Source organism: Bombus huntii, chromosome 4 (genome assembly GCF_024542735.1).
Source record: "Bombus huntii isolate Logan2020A chromosome 4, iyBomHunt1.1, whole genome shotgun sequence".
Classification (NCBI taxonomy): Eukaryota; Metazoa; Arthropoda; class Insecta; order Hymenoptera; family Apidae; genus Bombus; species Bombus huntii.
This window is the reverse complement of record NC_066241.1, coordinates 2125823-2145024: the sequence shown is the minus strand read 5'-3', so window position 1 is coordinate 2145024 and position 19202 is coordinate 2125823. Positions and strand designations below refer to the sequence as shown.

General features: G+C 33.8%; 1 protein-coding gene across 1 annotated transcript; it reads right to left on the bottom strand.

The window, feature by feature from the left end:
* Window positions 1–1060: 1060 nt before the first annotated feature.
* Window positions 1061–13376, bottom strand: LOC126865227 (zinc finger protein Elbow). The gene is made up of 2 exons (XM_050617492.1): window positions 12930–13376; window positions 1061–7146 (listed from the first exon to the last, which is right to left on the bottom strand). The coding sequence occupies exons 1-2, from the start codon at window positions 12990–12992 to the stop codon at window positions 5725–5727; spliced, it is 1485 nt and encodes a 494-aa protein (XP_050473449.1). The 5' UTR covers window positions 12993–13376; the 3' UTR covers window positions 1061–5724.
* Window positions 13377–19202: the final 5826 nt, after the last annotated feature.

The window sequence follows — 19202 nt, the reverse complement described above, 5'->3', positions numbered from 1 at the left end:
TAAAAGGAAAATATTTGCGAGTTTTCTCACTGTAAAAATTCATGAAAATTCATGACAAGGAAATACATAGGAAGCTTTTAGGAACGTTACGCTGAATATATTTTTGATATTTACTAATCAAACCAAGGTTTTAGGATACTATCAAATTCAGATTATACCGAGCACGCTTCTTGTAAATTGACTATAGCCTGCAGGCTATAGTCACGATTCATATATTATTGCAAAAATAAAAATATGTAAAAATGTGCAACATATTCGTATTTATCTGTTATTTCTGTCAAATATGAAAAACATGTGCAATACAAAGAAAGTACACGTATCTTTATATTTGTATAGATATCCGCTCTCTAGTAGTGACAATAAGCAACAGAGTAAGTGGCTTACGGTCTACAGAATAAAAGTCTGTGAATTTTCTGGCGCCAAGTAATTCGTTTGAAGCACTCTTCGGCAAGCATTGGTCTCCTTCGTCGACGTTCATGCCTTTCTAACATACTGCAGCGCCGGAAGGAAGCTCTTGACAAGCCACTCGCCTTACGTTACGTCCCAAGCCTCTTTCTTGTTGCGTTCAGAATGGGACGTTACGCGCTGCTATTAGACGCGACTAATCGACAGACACTGACAAACAGGAAACAACGCTCGCTCGTTCGGCGATAAAAAGAAAACACCGCCCGTCTGATCTACGATAACTAATATCGAACGCGTAACAAATTTTGCTTTTCAAACGAATATTATTTCTTTTCTATTCGATTCTAGCCCTAGTTTATATCTCTGTTGAAATACTTATTCGATTGATCAAACATAGTGGTTAAATACGATGTTCGTCAGATGGTTAAGCGTTACCGAAATACAAAACTTTTCAATGATAAAATAGTAGATAAAATAACAATATTAAAACGGATATAAAATTCCACAACAAGACAGAAGTGGATGAAAATGGAAAATCTTAAGTAATATTCTCTTGATTAATTATTTCCACTTATTTACGTACTTCGTCGTAATCGCGCATAGTTGAGGATTATTGTTAAAAATGCCTGACCAATTAAAAGAAAAATACATAACAATCTGTAAAAGAATTAATATTTATTTATCAAACTATCCTATACAGGAGAGTAATTAACTACATATTTCATATTAAAGCATATCGTGTCTCTTATGTTCGTCGGAGGTAAAAAAGAAACGGATGTACTGTTTTTAAATAATTATTGAAAAATAACTTTATACCGTTTTTTTTCTCACCTATTTGAAACATGTACAACGCTTTATAACAGTTTCTTTGTTACGCGTAATTCCAAACAAAGATTCTCACCCTTTGTTTCATAGAAAACGTAACTGCCACGATTTTTAATCGAAATCTGAATTTGGTGAAAAGAAGAAAAATTACAATTTCGCTTAGGTTAATAGCAGGCACGGAAGATGTAGGCCGATTCGATTTAAAGGTTGTTCCAGTCGGTTATAAGTATACCTTCGCAGTCGAGTTTAGAAGCTCACGATATTACGCCGGAACGAGTCTGATCGTTCATGAATACATTATCCTTTCTAACGAGGTGAATAGGTGAAGTAGACGGAGTCACAGTAGTCTGTCCATAAATCACTCAAAGGACAAGCCCGAGCCGACAGGACGCAACGTATACGATGCCGCTTGAACACTCCCGCATCAGTTTCCATTTTTTTCCCCAGTACCCCAGCCGTAAGGAAGTGCTCCTTCATTCGACTGTAAAATTACCAGCCGTCACACACACTACCGTCTTACGACTTATCGCGATAGTGTTCTCTTCAACTTTGAAAATCCTACTAAATTCGTACGTAATAGCGACCATGACTATTACGCCTATTTTAGATTGCAGATAGAGGTACGTACTTATTATCACTCGCTGCTGTATCTCACAAACATTTATTTTATTTAAAGTTGACCATGTCTTTCTACAATACGTCATAAAATTCATAAATATTCAATGAGGAAAATTATTTTTCTTTGGGTGTCTGTGGTGGCAAATTTACGTATAATATATATTTCCTATATCTATATTAAATGTTATAATCAGCAAAAGTTTAGGTCAAAGTTTTATTTAGAAGTTTGTTAATTTGCTAATAATCTATTTGACTTCTGTGCACGTGTATTTCGTAAGTATCAAGTATTCAAATATGATCAAATAATATTATCTATTTGTACAGTTTGAAATTATACTGTAAAATGGTTATGATGAAAAAATTGATAAATGTGTAATCCCTGAGATTGATAACTCGAATTTCCTATAAAATTACACAGTAATTTTAAGTTTGGCGACGGTGGACAGTACGTATTCTATTTTCTACGATTCTTCTCATTGCTATTTTTCGACAATACCTATAGTGCTTGAAACGAAACAACTTCTGATCATAAATATGCAGAAGCAAGTTTTAAACACATTCTTGTTCGCAAATACTATTCAAGATACACGTAGTCTATTATGAACGTACAATGCAAAAAACACTAAAAAGACATATAATATCTAGAAAATTTATTTTGAATTAGAAAAGAACGCGAAATTTTGGAAAACTATCTTCATATATAATACGTTTAAAACTTTTGTAATCAAAAATCATTATCTCTTTATACTAGTAAAAATGTAAGAAATAAAAACAGGAGCCTATAACTATAGGTACATATAGTGGCTTAAATGAATATTCGAACGCCCTTTAAAACTGAATTTTTTTTTTGATTAAATAAATCTTCAACATGCGTTGTTTAAATTTTCATTACAAAACTCAATAAACAGCTAGTAAAAAGCGACTTTTACTTTTTTCTTCGCGAATCTGATCAATTGCTATATTTCAACATTTTTCTGCACGACATGTAGTAAATTAATCCTTCTAACTTTTAAGAAAAAGATCGAGTCGTTTTGTCTAATTTTAAGAAAGTTACTCCGTTTTAAAGGATGTACGAATAATCATGACAGCCATTCTATATCACTATCATTTTTGATACTATCATCTGATACTATCATTTTTGTTCCTCGATTTTACTACACGTGACACACAATTGTTAATTAACGAACATATTTTATACAGTTAAATTAATTATATAGCCTTTTTCTTAAATACATGATCATCGTATCAAAACGAATTATATTAAACGGTCGTAACGTAAAATTCTAATTGGAAGATGTTCTGTCGTGGCATTAAAGTTCCAAACAAATAAATTTTAATGTTTTTCGATTAATAACATTTTTAAAAAGAACTATATTAGACAAGTGAAAAGTTATTATGCGTACATAAAATTTGTTTATGTATAGAATATAATTATCCCCAGATAATTTATGTACGCGTACAAAATTAATTTTAAAAAGTATCGCATTGATTCGTACTATCTGTCTGAAATTGTAAACCGTATTTCGATTTTACAAATTTCGTTATTATCAGGTAATTCAATTAAAGACAAAAGCATTTTTCCGTTAAGAAATAAGTTCTGATATATTTCACTTCAATAGGGTATCAAACAGCGCTACGCAATGCGGAATAACAATAATAATAGAATCAACAAGTCAACGTGGGGTTCGCTCAAAAAATGAGGAAAGTAAAACGTACAAAATTTCGATTCAAATACAAATTAATTAGTACATATTCACCGACTACGTACTCTTAGTCAAATTTTCTCCGCACATTCAAATTGTTATTGATCGTAATGATAAGAATTATGCAATAATAATATTTATAATAGTAATAATTGCTACATGTGTACATATTTATACTTACGTATATATGTATATATTTGTACATTCATACATTTACACGTATGCATAAATACGTATATGCACATGTATATATATGTACATATCTGATATAGGAGAAAATAGATCTATTCGTAACTTAAATTGTATATCTTGTAATACATTCGTTTTTCTTCGGTACATAAAGTCGTTATACAAGAATTCGTAACAGTACTAAATTATCGATCAATCACTAAAACTTTGGTTACGCAAAAATATAGACGCAATATTCGTCAGCTAGTCAAGGATTTGTCGAATTTACGTTCACGCGTTTACTATCACTAAGCTCCACCGCTCCGACGAAAAGTGCTTTTCCTTTTCCTTTTTTAGATTCGCCGTCTACGTACCTATGAACAAATGTACAATAGTTACAATAAAGATTAGTGATGAATATTAATCCATAAATACTACACATAGACTCGTTACGTTATATTCATTCGAATGTTCGCAATAATGGAGGACATGGTACAATTGGAACATCGCGATCGACGAGAATTTACTGCGTCGTTTCAAGCTATGTATTTTCATAGGCTTGGAACTTAAAGCATGAAAAACGTGGTTTGCAAATTTACATTGGAATTCTGCGCCGATAAACGATCAACTTACTCGTTAACGTTATAAACGTTTATCCTTTATCATCATATTTTGTACTATTTTCAAAGTTACGCAACATTTCCAATCTATTCGATTTTAACATTCCAGGCTATTTGTGAGTAATTATATTAGGTGGGTAAGTGTAGCGCGAAAAAAATACTGTCTCGTCGACGATAAGATTCACGAGGAAATATTCGATATTAAAAATAATCGCCTGTTGATAGTTGGAGTTAAAGATCCGTGATCGCGTATGTATCGATAAATTCTAGAACCACGCATACACATATCTGTAGCGGAAGCGCAGCATATCTCACTCATGCACATGGTAGCTTTCTCACTCGGAAATCACAGTTGAACATTGGTTTTTCGACGTTACCCGTGGCACTCGTTTGTTTTATTTTTCGAAATTAAGTGGTTCACGTCAGGTGCAGCGAACGGGCCACCGTGCAGCCAAATATTTCAGTTCAGTATGTGACAGGAAATGATTTTCAATCGGAAATTACCATCGTACCGGAGAACAAAAATTCATCGACAGCGTAACATAGAAAAGGAAATCGTACAATAATAAAAAGCGTATGGTCGTATACACTGGTGCGCGCGCATAAGTGTTCAAACGTCGTGTCGAAGATGTATTGTTGACAATACGAAATACAAAACGAATGAACGTTGGAATATCTGAACGGCGATGTAAACAAAATAGTAGTGTACGCGAACGTGATATTAAGATCAAGCACCGGGGTACATCGTAACACATCGTAATACATAACAGCCGGTTAAACGCGCGTCGACAGTTAATAATTATGCAGTAGCCTTAAGTGGTTCTTTCAGGCACACGTTATTTTCAGATTTGCTCCCCTTCACTACACGCTTCGTTATTCTTGCACAAGAATCACAGTTAAATGATTGGTACACTATAATACTTGCAATCTTTTTAGCACTTCCTACCGAAGACTCAACACGTGTGAAGGTACGGCTCTTTATCTCGATGATGACACCAACCTTTCAGCAAGCACGTTAAATAATCATTCGCAGCGTCTCTTATTTTTCGGTCTGACTAATAAATTAAAATAACAAATTTAAGAATGAAGATAAGATAAGGAGGTAAGGGAACGAAAGAATAAGAAAAATGTATAAAAAGAAAGGAAATTCTACGATACTAAAATGTTGACAAGAGTAAGCAACTAATTTGTTTGTTTAACGTAATTGCGAGGTTACTTTAACGAGGTCAGCTCGCTTGGTCTGTTTTTGTATTCCGTATCTTCGGTTTATTCGGTTCTTTTTGCATATTTACGTATCAAACACTTCCCTATACTCGCACGAGGATCACAGTTGAACGGCTGATATTCTTCGACGTCGTTGCTCGGCAAGATCCGTGGTCAAGGACTCATTGAGGCAAGCCGGATGCAGCACCAAGGCGAGGAGCTCCGTACAGCGAGTATGGGGAGAAATACGGTGGTAATCCTGCAGGTGTGTGCGGATGTGGCGGTGGAAGCGGTAAACCCAACGACGATAGAGACGGCGGCAACAACGGTGAAGGTTTCCCGTAAGGGTGATAGCGCGCGGTTGCGAGTGGACTCAAAGGTGGCGTGGGATAAGTCCTGGAGAACAAAGGATGTGTCGGTGGTAATCCAACGGAGGGCGACAGCAGAGACAACGCGGCTGACGGATCCGTAACTCCGCTGCTATTCGACACGCTCGTGTGACTCCTCAGATGTTGCAACAATTCGTCCGACGTGGAAAATCTTTTGCCACAGTAAGCAGTATCGCCTGCTATCCAGTTGCACACGTACGGGAGTTGCGAGGCCGCTGCCAAAGCTGCCAGTTGTGCGTGTGCGTATGCGGCTACACCCAGCGCTCCGTAAGCCGTTGTACCGGGTTTGTGATCGCACTGAGCACATCCAGCAGGACAGGAACCTGCCGCGCTACTCGTACTGCTCGCTAACTTTCCATTCGCCACCACTGCACTCGCGGAACTGGCAAGCAGATGAGAGTTCAACTGACAACCAGTGCAATACGGATCCCTGCAAACGGGCATCAGGGCATCGGGACCGGAAGAACTCTTCAACCTTGCGTAACTCAGATAGGGATTACCGGCCACTAAGCTATTCTTTAGCGCCGCCTGTTGCTGAGACATCAAAGAACTGGCTGTCACATCGATTGGTAATTGTGGACTGTAACCTAAATAGCCAGAGCTCGACGAGGCTAAACTGACACCAGGTTTGAAAGTTCCCAATGGAAGATCCTTGATGGACGGATCCGTTATCGCTAGAACACCGGCTGGGCTATAAGAAGGTTTTGCTTGTAACGACGGACTGCTGACGACGGCCGGCTGAGAAGAACTCGATGAATCGAGTTGAGTCGATGAAAGATTCGTCATTGATGTTCTCGAGGCGGGTGACTCCCGAGCTGTATCCCCATTCGGCGTCGATGTTTTACGACCTTGCGGTGTCACCGCTCGGACTGACGAGGCGCTCTGATTGCTCGGACATCGTTTGTTATTGCTACCAGGTGTCCTCGATCGACCGGAAGTCGAATGACTAGAGGCTGACCGTTGTTCGTCCGGGCTTGACGCTTTCTCACGACCTAAACACGACTCGTAAGGCTTAAAGTTTGCCTTGGTTGATTCTGTGGATGTCGCCGCGATCGTCGGTGACGATTTTTCACGCAACTGATCCGCCGACTTGGACGATTTGTTGTTCGACCCTTTGTCCAACGAGCCCAGCAGAGATTTATTGGACGGCGTGTCAGCTCCTATTTGACTGCAAGTCTGTGCGAGGAGCGCGAGCGGACTCTTCTTCGCATCTAGCTGGAAATACAGAAAGTTTATTAGTATAATTATTAAATATATAAAAAATTACTGAATATATAATATAAACATATAGAATATAATTAATATAATTATTATATTTAATACAAAATTTAATTAATTGAATTAAATTAATAATTAATATAATTATTATATTTTATACGTTTATATTATAATAATCGGATAATTTTTATGTATCTTTTAAAAGCTACGATACATCGCTTTTCTAATTTTATTGATATTTTGTAAATATGTATATGCACGAACACATAGAATTTACACGTAACTGTGCCATAATGTACTTTTAGCGTCGTTTGCAACAAATATTTATTAAAACCATATATATTTTGAGTTTCATAAATATTGAATACATTTAATACATTTGCACCGTTACTAAATTAAATGTTACGTCCGTAATTTAATTGTTCAGAGATAATTTAATATCACCGATATTTCGATCATTTTCCATTTATGTTATAACGTGTTCGCGTGAGGCTTTAGATTGAAAGGTGACCACGGACAATATGTTACGTTCATACGTGTAATCTTACGACTGATAAAAAGTAATGGCTGATGAGTACAATATCAAAAGTCAAGTAACCAAACTAACACATATCATTTTATACTCTAACGTAAGTCTTATAAAATTATATATATCTGCAAGACAGACATATTACATTGTATATCGCTGTTATTTCATTGAGAATCTTCTTTATCGCTCTGAAACAACGTTATTTTTAACTTGAATTACAATCAGATATATACGAACATTTGTACTGTAAATACAGAAATATGTAGTTGTCACGACGTAATGATTCATCAAACGATCAAGCCAATCCAACATCAACCATCAAATTATTTATTGCTTTGTTTCTTACTGTGGTTTCCGTCACGCGGTATCAATAAATGAATAACACTGAGATAAAAACGATCAATTTCTGAATCACGTCTTTACTTATTTCTCTACAATTCTCACGTATTTCGTGCTAAATATTATACATGCAACGAAATGAACAATATATGCAAATAATACATACATATATATACAGGGTGGTTGGTAACTGGTGGTACGAGCGGAAAGGGGGTGATTCTACGCGAAAAAAGAAGTCGAAAATATAGAATAAAAATTGTTTTTAATTTTTTTAAATTTTTCCATCGAGACAACGATCTACCGTGAGATCCGTTATAACGAGACGCGATAAAGTGCACGCGTACCGAGCGAAAATTCAAAGTCGATTTTCTCGAAAACAAAGCCTCAAACGAAAAATTTTTATTCTATATTTTCAACTTCTTTTTTCGCGTAGAATCACCCCCTTTCCGCTTGTACCACCAGTTACCAACCACCCTGCATATATACATAACGAATTTGTAATGTTAAGACATAACTCATATTACTTTCAAATACTACTAAGCTACAAGATAAATTTGTCGTCAAATATAAAAAAAACATGCTTTAATCTTCTTATATCTCTTTTGCAAGTATTGTAGAATAATCGTTTTTAAGAAATTGTCATCCCTTATGAGATATTGAACTGCGGATTTTCATGCATTTAGGCAGGTAGAAAATTTGAAAGCGCAAAATTGTATAGAATGCACATAGTACGAAAAAAAAGAAAGAAAAAAAATACAATACTTTGAGTACAAGTAGTGCTCTCGACAAAGCTTGATAAGTAAGACAACCTTTTACCGTAGTTCTACGTTTTTAATTATACCCTTAAAATGAAATCTTGAATTTGCACGAAAATCTACAATCTAATCATTACTAACGCTGATTGTGCATTTAGATACTTATATATTTATAAATATGTGTGCAGCATTCAATGCAATACGAAGATCACTACAAAAAATTATTTATATGTTATATAATTTTATTTAAAGATGTTTATTAAACCCAAGATACAATTTTAAATACATTTTGGTATTCACAATAAACGGTGAATTTTTGTAGTGATGTTTTAGGCAAAAGTACCGATACGCAACGGTACGACGTAGCCATGCTATAATATGTGTCGGCGCTTTACATTTTTCGTGTTTAATATAATTTTTGGGTTTAAGCCGCTGGGGGAGCGGAGCTTCTATGTGATTTTGTTTTTATCTGTTTTTTCTGTCCTGAAAACTTGGTCGCAAAACAGGACGCTTCGGTAGCTTGCTTTTTGGGTGCTGTATATGTTATATAAGTAAAAGCTGCAGTGAAAGTATTTTTAAATACATTATTTTATGTATACTGTGCATCAATCTTTATCAGCAATTCAATTTATCCTTCTATTAACATATATGTTACATCATTATTCTATATCATTAACGTTTATTATCTAAAACAAAATTCTTTTCTATGTACGCAACTTGAATTTTGCAATTGTCATATTAATGATTGAGTAAAGGCCTGGAGATATTTTCGTAAAGGATTTAATTATCCTTATTTAAATCGTTCAGTGTCAGCAAAAATGCCAAGCATCAATTATATATTATTATCGCATCGCTGAGAATTACGCCTGTTTCATCTACAGTGATCAAGTTGTTAAAACAGCAGAGAATTAAAATGGCTGTTTACTGTAGGACCGTAGCCAATTAATAAGTAGTTCTCGACGTAGCGTAGACGCGATTAGTGGGAGAACGAGTGCGAGAATTTAATATTGGCGCCGGGTGAGTGTTCGCTTGGAAGTAGCCTAGGATGATGCAGTTGGTATAATTAGCGTATAGAGGAACAATATTTCTCGCGGTTGATACGTCCATCGAACAGATGTTCACCGTAATTAAAATGCAACGTTCATGCAACTAACCCATCGTTTGCGGTTGCTCCTGCTAATGGTGCGATGCCGACAGATATTAATGTCATGAATTGCAACAGACTATTACAGCATTACGGTTAAAGCTATATGTTAATTGCTCTGGTACAAGTTAACGGAACATCCGATAGTAATATTTTTATCGTCAACGTCAACTCATTAATCATGTACAACCAAGCTATTTAAAAATTTCCCTTTTATGCGGTTTTTCATGGTTGTAAAAAAAAGTGTACCTGATGTGTATTATTAAACAAAACACATTCATCGTTGTTCGATGTTTCTGACACAAAAAGCTGTAAACATAATCTTTTGCAACTGCTCAGACTTGTACCCATTTCGTTTCCTATACAAGTAAAACTTTGAAATTATTTGTAAATTTATCTGTGATACCGTCTTTATTAATTTTGTCTCGGCCGTCTCTGTTACATGTTTCACATGTTTGTGACGTGTTATCTCACGTGTTCCAGATTTAGTAGCATATTTTCCAATAATTCTAGCTATATTTTTAACAATTCTTCGGAGCATGTAAGACGTAATACTGAAATGATCTTAGCTATTTAGTAAGAAATATAAACATTTTGAGCGTTATAGTCCACAAATTCTGGATCTTCCATAATCTATCCATTAGTATGCGAAGGTTAAATTATCTTTTTAAATATTTGTACACCTAAATTTTGTTCGTTTAGGTATATCGTAGTGTTTGTACGAAGCCGATAGGATACCTCTTAAATCAATCTATACGAGAAATTTTGGAAGATTCTTCGCTGTAAATTGCATCTTTGCGTTATACCTGCTCTCCATATTGTAGCGTAATATATAATAATGTAATAAAATAACAATTAAAGATCAAACAATAATCGCCAAATTGTAAATCTATCTATCGAGAACTTTTTACTTAAATCTCAACAAAATTCTACGTTATTCAAATCAAATTTAATAATCCAGTATGTATATATTATCCAAGTAAATAGTTTTATATTTCTTCTGAATGTTTATGAAGTCAGCCAATAACTTTTAATGTTGCATTAACGCCAACTGTAAGCAGCTTGCGTTGTAGCTCGGTGACAACTGCAAGTAATGATGTATCTCATATAACCGGTAAGTCACTCAATAATGCAAAGTTCATTTAATAAAGAAAATTTCAATTTTAAATATTACACTGGACTTTATTCCACGTACTCTACCAGCGAAGGATTGCTAACAAAATTTTTCCAACGAAAATAAATCTCCTATATCATACACTTCTGTTTCGTTTCTTGTTTATAACACCGATAATTATTATACGTTTGTACATCCTCTAATTCTTTAAAATTATCATCTAGTTAGATTACTTTTTCTTTGATATAATTCAAAATACATAATTCATATAAAGATTTATTTATTTTTATATTTTTATTCAAAGAACACGAACAATCGATCGGTAGGTAATAGTTTCATGACGATAGAACGAAAAATACAGAAATTTAAGTTCCTCTTAACCTAGTTGCATTCGACGTTTCATTTCGTTTGATTCATTTCAACTTTGACATATAAAACATAAAACACATCTTTCATGTTCAAAAACATGTTACCGTATATACAATGCGTTAGTGGTTACGAAAGTATGAAAATACAGAAAAATTATCTAGTTTTTGAAATTACTATGTTGAATATCAACTTATTGGAACATAATTCCGATTGGAAAAAAACGTTCATAGAACATTCATCGGGTTCGTTTGTTACACTCACATTCTGTACCACCGATAATTCGCAGCATTGCAGAAAATTTCATAAAAACGCGGGACTTATTCAGGTAACAACATAGAGCCAATTAGGTAAGTACTTGTTGCTTTTTACCCGTGATACCAATTGAAACATAATACGCATGCTCTTTATCATGCACTCGAGAGAATGCACGATGATGTCTATAACGAATCGTTTGTTTGAAAACTCATTGAAATATTATTGCATGTTACCTGTCTGATGATTATAATACAATATAAAGTACAAAGGCAGAAAAAAGACGAAGGAAATTTAATAAATAATGGATTTGTGGAAACGATTTTAAACCGTCAGGGTTATGCTTAAAGGAACAAGAAGTAAAAAAATAAATAAAAAAAAAAATAAAGGTTTATCACCATTAAGTGTGTACTTACGGACCACGTAAGTAGTCAGGTTTATACGTGCATAAAAAATAGAAAGAGAAAATGTAGATGAAGGAAAAGGAACTGAGCTCCCGACCATATTTAGCACTTATATACACACATGTAACTACTACACGCTCTTTCATGTCTATCCTCATAGCATTGTACATATTGCCGAATCGTGTTTTGATTTACGATTGCTCGTAAATCAGAGAACGTTCAAGCAGAAACTTTGCCAGCACTCGCTGTCCTCAAAATAGTTTACAGGAGTTAAAGCGTAAGACGTGAAATACATTCCCGTCGCGATTAACGAGAAGCCGACAACTAGAATTAATGAACTGTCGAAACTATTGTTGTTGAAACTATGTGTTCATTTTATATCAACTTAATCACAATAAGTTGATGGCTATTGTAACATTGTCACTGATTCGCTAAATCGTTCAACGCAATCAGTTTTAGCGTATTTTATAACCGTTTAATTTGTGGGCAAAAAATTTTAACGATTTAATCATATGCAATTTTCTTTTCAAGTATCTACATTTTGATCGCATACAACTTTCATAAAATCTCACATGGATTAAATAACTTTGGCATTCGTATATTATCTACATATCTTTTGCACATATGTTGATATGTTTAGACCGAAGTATGTCTAAAACAATGTAAAACTTTGGAGTAATTTCAAAACGGTTTAAAAAAAGCAAAAACAAATTCAGGAGACAAATTGGTAATTTGTTTCGTGTGAAAAATTACGTTGAAGTCTGATAAGGTATTTTCAACACGTTTATTTATGTCGCGGACACACTAAATCATCACTATATATAGTCGGAGCAAAGGAAAAATGGAGGAAAGAAATAAGAAACACGACACAAACCGTAGTAGGTAGAGGCGTAAGATATTCCGGACGGAGGTACTGATTTGCGCTGGAAGTCAGCATCTTAAACGATATTCGCCCTCTTTCTGTCCACAACTATTCTCCTTGTAACAGATACCACTGTGATCACTCGCGACAGTCCGCGGAGGACTGACGAACGAAAGTTCGACCACACCGTGGAAACTGGTAACACTGCTGTACGTCGTTCTCTTCCTTACATCTGTCGAGGCAAAAAAATGAAAGTGTACGTAGATGAAGCCATTTGGCTTCTAAAACGCTTCATTCCAACGTAAACACAACTCTCTTTCGACGTATGAGAAACACAACACACAGTGATATGGCGAGAAACGAAATAAAAAAAGACACACGTTACACTGTACGGCACACAAGATATAGCATTAAGTTACCACGGCCGGCTTCGAATCGCGACTGAGTCGCATCGCTTACTGTTCCCTCGACCGAGCCTCCCCGTCCCCCCACCAGCGCTCTCTATCGATGACCGTTCAGCTGACTTACCCCGCCACACTATGCTCCCCCGGGAAAGCTTACCCCTTCGCCGCTCTGTCGGTACATCCTAGTTTCCCCCACCATATATCTTGCCAGATTTTCTAGCGATGAAAGTAACACTCTCTCATGAAAAAAACCTCATTCCGATCAATTTTTCGATATTCATATCGATATCTATCCCATTTAATGCCATCTACGACACGTTTCAATTTGTGCTGTTTTATCGATCAATTAGGAAATGAAAATCTCAGGTTATTTCTATCTTTATTTTATATTACATAACATGAACATTTCAATCTCAATTGTAACCATTTGGAAAGTAGCGTTTTAATATCATTGCATGGTATCTAAAATAGATCTGACCTTATTTAAAGCAGAGTATTATCAGTAATATATACTTAGTAAAGTATACTTAATGAATCGTGTATATGTAATTATGATTATGTAATACAAACATTTAACAAATGAGATAATAGTAATACTCATTAGGCGTTTAATAAACTAAAGTGTTAGAGTATTCAAAAGTAACACCAAAATTGTACAGAATAATTTTGCTTTCTTAATTGAAACATTTTTTGTGTTTATTTCTTTTCGATAGAAGTATTTTTTTAGCAATAATTATTTGTTTTCTTTGTATATAATTTTCTCAAATTGTGAGGTAGCTTATAAATTTAGTTATAAATATGTTTATATGTAATTGTTGTATTTCCAAAATTTGTTATAGCGTGAGCATTGATAATTTATGTTATTTTTAAAATTGGATAACGTGTTTAAGAAAATATTTTAAATTATTTTTTGTTTTAGTTTATTATCTGTTAAATTAATATATTTCTAGCAAGTCTACATATTACCTATTACATTTTTTACATATTACATTTGCTATATCGACTGTGTTATAGATATTTATTATACGTAGTAAGTATTTCATTAATAACTTAGAACTTTATTGCAATTTCTAGATATGTATTGCGTATGAATAGGTATGAAATATAAAACACATTCGTGTTTGCAACTTTTTAAAAGATTCCTTTTCTTGAATCCAAAATAAAATATTATTAAATGTAACTATGATTAACTAGCTGTATATATTTACAAGTTTCACAATGATTGGCGTATTATCAACTATTTTATTAATAATATGAGAGAAAATAGCACTTTGTTATCGTTTAAGAATTTAGTGTAAAGCTTACAATGGCTCTTACTTAAAACGGTATTAAATTATTCCTTAAATTTACAATTACCTTTTCCTCTTTTAGTACACTGTTTGTATAGATAACAAATATGCTTATTATACCTAATTACCTGTATATTTATTAAAAAGTGTACTTATTGTAAAGCTGTACACGATGAAATTAAAAAGTTATCTTATTTATCTTTCTATTACTACATTAATTGTTGTATAGGTAGTAACTATTAGGTTGTCCGAAAAGCTTCTTTCGTTTTATGAGGAAATAATAGACGGACAACGTTTTTTGTTTTATCGAATTACGTTTATTATTTTGTCGAATTACGTACGATACGTTTCACAAACTTGGTTTTACGTTTGTATGAAAGTGCACTGTTGCAAAAAACACGTTTGGGTTGAAAGATACTCTTCGGACAACTTAATACTATTATGCTACAAGGATCCAATCACGCTACAACAATAGTCATCATTTCCATTTTGATAATTATATTCCTAATATGCATAACCTTAAAATTGTTCAGTTGAAACACGAAATTCGTCAATTGAAACGCAGATGAAATATGGAACTGCTATAAAATTCATTATTAGATTGAACTCGCAGCCATCGCTAGTCAAAGGATCGTAGGTTTCCCCACCCTAGTGAGAGGTATCGGTACGACAGCGACAAAGACAGAGCGAATAGGAAGAACGGCGCGACCAACCAATACGAACGAAAGAGACGAAGGTGACGTGGAGTTGGCGGTAGCGGCGGTGGTGGCGATGGTGGTGATGGTGGCGGCGGCAGCGGTGGCGTTCGCGACACGGTGGTCGTTGTCGGTTCGCGCTGTGCCGACACTTTTGCTGGGTGCAAGCGACCCGACCAACGACGTGTCAACTTGCGCAGGTGCCCCCACGACTTCGACGTCGACCTACCCCGCCACCACCACCATTCTCCTCTACTCTCATCCTACCTCTTTTTACTAGTACCTTTCTCCCGCAAACGTTTTAACACTAACGAAATCTATATTTTCGTCTGTTATCACCTCACTTACGAACGTCTGTATACGTATATACCTTAAAATCACTGTAAGCTTATACCGACGTCGAGAATTTTCAATTCATTAAGTATTAAATAGTTTACAAAGTACGCCATCATACGAATCAAATATTTTTAGGTTTTTACGAGCAGCTCTTACTCACTTAACGGATTTTTTGTTAGGAATAATGCAATTTATGCGCAAATTGAAAACGCGTTCACACGTTCATTCATTATCACCCACGTTCCACATTGGGTGATAATGAATAGGTTTATAACCTTTCATAAGAGTTTATAAGAGTTCCTTTTTAAATTCCGATTGCTCTTATTGAAATTTCTTCTCTTTTTTTTAATTGATATTTTAAAAAATCTCAGAATGGATACATACTAGAACTGATATATAAATTAGTGCAGTGTTTATAATTTTTACGATTTCATGAATTTATTAAATTTTAATATTAACTTTTTTTAATATTTCGATTCCGATCCAAGACATATATGAAAATATTATATATTATTTTCATTGAAATTTTTTTTTTACAGTCTAATGCGAATATATATAATTATATATTAAATATTTTTCCGTACAATTTTTGCAACATAAAAGTATTGTCAAGAAAACTTAACTGAAGATATCATGAAATACGCCATATAGTAACTGAACGAATTCCTTGTTTGATAAACGCGATTATTTTCCCGATTCCTTTCACACAAGTGAATAATAGATGCTATTAATACATACAAAGTATCACGATATACTATATCATATCATGTAGTTGGGAAATTAACAGTACTAATCCGATTGTTCTGTTATGATTGTTCTCTTACTTCAAGTTTAAATAGGTCCTAAAACTTCCAGAATAGTATATATGGGAATAATAATTAGTTGAGGGTTTAATTACTTTAAGGTTTTACTAAAGTTACATGTAAAAAGCACGAGAACTAACAGGTTATTAAAATTTCTGTTCTTCATATATTATCTTTCTGTGATAAATCATAAAATATACAATTAAGGTGCAACGCACGCGTGCGAGCTCTCCATAAATATTTGTTGCCTTGCCTTATCTTGGGTTTTATTTTTGACGTATTTACATATTATAAAACACTCATATACGTATATAAATGCAGTGATATAAAAGAGATGATTTTGTTACGTTCTGAACCGATTTTTTAAAAATTGTAATAAACATACAAGAAGTTAATAATTATTATCTCGTAACAAAATATTAAATGTAATCTATGTAACTTGAAACATTTTAGAAACAACAAAATTACCATTTTACATACATCAAAATTGTACATAAAACAGTACATAGTAAAAATTTTTGTTAATACCTATACATTTTTGTAATGGAGTGCGATTGATCATTAATATAGAGTAATCTAATATTAATTTATTTTATTTTAGTTACTCATAATGAAAGTTACTACGACACATGATAATTTTACTTCTTCTGTTTACATAAGGATGGGTATTATACCATGCGTTAGCCGTGATTTATTGCCATGGTTTTACAGGATTCAGTTAATTTGAACAAAACATCGAGCAAATAGTTTGTCAGATTTATGATTATTTTAAAGTATTCTAAAAGTTTATATTAACAAGCACTTTGCAAATTCCAGCGGTTTACAATTTTTGGTTTCGAATCTAATAAATAAAATCTATAATGTTTTCGAACATTATAGAAAGTAAAAATAGATATAACTGAAAATACAGTCACAGGTCTAAATAGGTTTCGTTCCTTACGTTTAAGAGAATGCACATTTCCTTTGGAAAAATACGGAATATCTAGAAAGACAACTCTAAAATTTAATTTTTAGTACAAAGAATATACTACAGGTATAAATTATGAAAAATTTCTCACTTGCTAGTCACGGTAATAAATAGCAGCAATTAATAGTTTGATAGCTAAGTGATTTTGATTGTCCATCAAAGAAGAGTAGGGACAGCTGGTCAAACAATATATTTTACAAGTTCGGCGTAGTCCTAATCATCCACATGCCGATTTTATGGCTTTATGACCATTATAAAAACAATTTCCTTTTACAATCTCTTTCAACACGAAGGTTTTGGATGATTGCCGCTATTTGTGGTGAAAGTAGGTAATAAAATCCAAAATCTTGAATGTTACATTACCTGCGGAAAGCAGGTATGTTTCAAAATATTCGAACATGTTCGTTGCGTATATATATTTCTTTCTGCACATTATTTAGCAGTTTATGCCTGCTCATAATTCTTTCATTTTTGACGACAGTGATATAGTTTATTTCCCGCATAAATTACAGAATTTTCTTATGTTACATCAAAACATTTTCTGTATTGTATGCGTTGTGAAAACGGGAAAGGCATAAACTTCCTAATTTTTCTTTTATCTTATTAGCAGTAAAGGCAATGACATGTAAATTAGTTATATTAAAGTATATTTTTAAACATTTGATTCAGGTGTTTTTAATAGTAATATTCAAATCAAAATTTATTCAATTGTTTATAAGCAACAATAACTTCTTTTTATCATATATATGTTTATTCGAATATCAGTATGTAAAAAACAAAAATAATACTGTTTGAATGTTATTAACATACGTATCTCATATACGTAGAAGACCGATTTTGGAATAAATTTATGGCAAATATGTTTTAAATGCATACGTAACACCAGGTCGAATGCATATTGTAGCGATTAATGAATTTGGCTGAAATAGATTGAGGTGGTAATGGCACTGGTATATATGTTCACGGACGTGGATGGGTTCGTGCTGCATCGAAATGCATATCAATTGTTTCATGGAAATTCGAGTGTTACTTCCCTTCATTACTATTCACAGAATTATATGATTGTACCGCACGTACATGTGCAATGCAGACAAGTTGATTTACATAATTCGTATCGATCACGAAATTGTGCGTTATTAGGTGAGTTAATTTGATCTGTCTTTCAAATGTGATTTTCGTACAAATTTTTATAGGTACTAACATTCGTAATAAAGCCGTAAAGTAGAAAAATAGATAAAAGAGAAGTATATAATTGTACATTATACAAATACATATACCACACGAGTATCTTTTAAAAATATGTACATTCATATATATATTTTAAAGTATCTACGATTATCTATACTACAATTTAAGTACTTTTGACTTTTTGTATAATTCGTTTCCTTTTTTTATTTAATGTGTATGAAAAAATGAAAGTAAACAGATATAGTAGATATAGACGAATAAACAAACGAGTTATCTAATTGACAAATGGTTTTGCTATATTATTATCTGTATTTGATCAAAAATTCCTTATGAAAAAATGTTAATCATGAAGAAGGAATAGGAATGGAGAACAAGACGGCTATTTGAGAATTATAAATTGTCGATTGCACGTTTAAATTTAAAGGCGTGCGCTAAATATGTACATAGTTGGAACGCGTCATCGTTGTCTTGTCTGGTGTCACGAATGGTAAAAGAGAGCCATGAGTTTCTTCAGTCGGCAGTCGGCGCCACATAAACATGTCCTCTTCCGCATAGACAGAAGGGGAAGGCTCGGATAATTATACAGCGCTCTCATCTCTCACC

Coding starts and splice junctions, on each gene's coding strand:
- LOC126865227 (XM_050617492.1), bottom strand. CDS start 12,992: ATGCTGACTTCCAGCGCAAATCAGTACCTCCGTCCGGAATATCTTACG. Junction 7,147..12,929: donor TTACGCCTCTACCTACTACG/GTTTGTGTCGTG, acceptor CTGTATTTCCAG/CTAGATGCGAAGAAGAGTCC.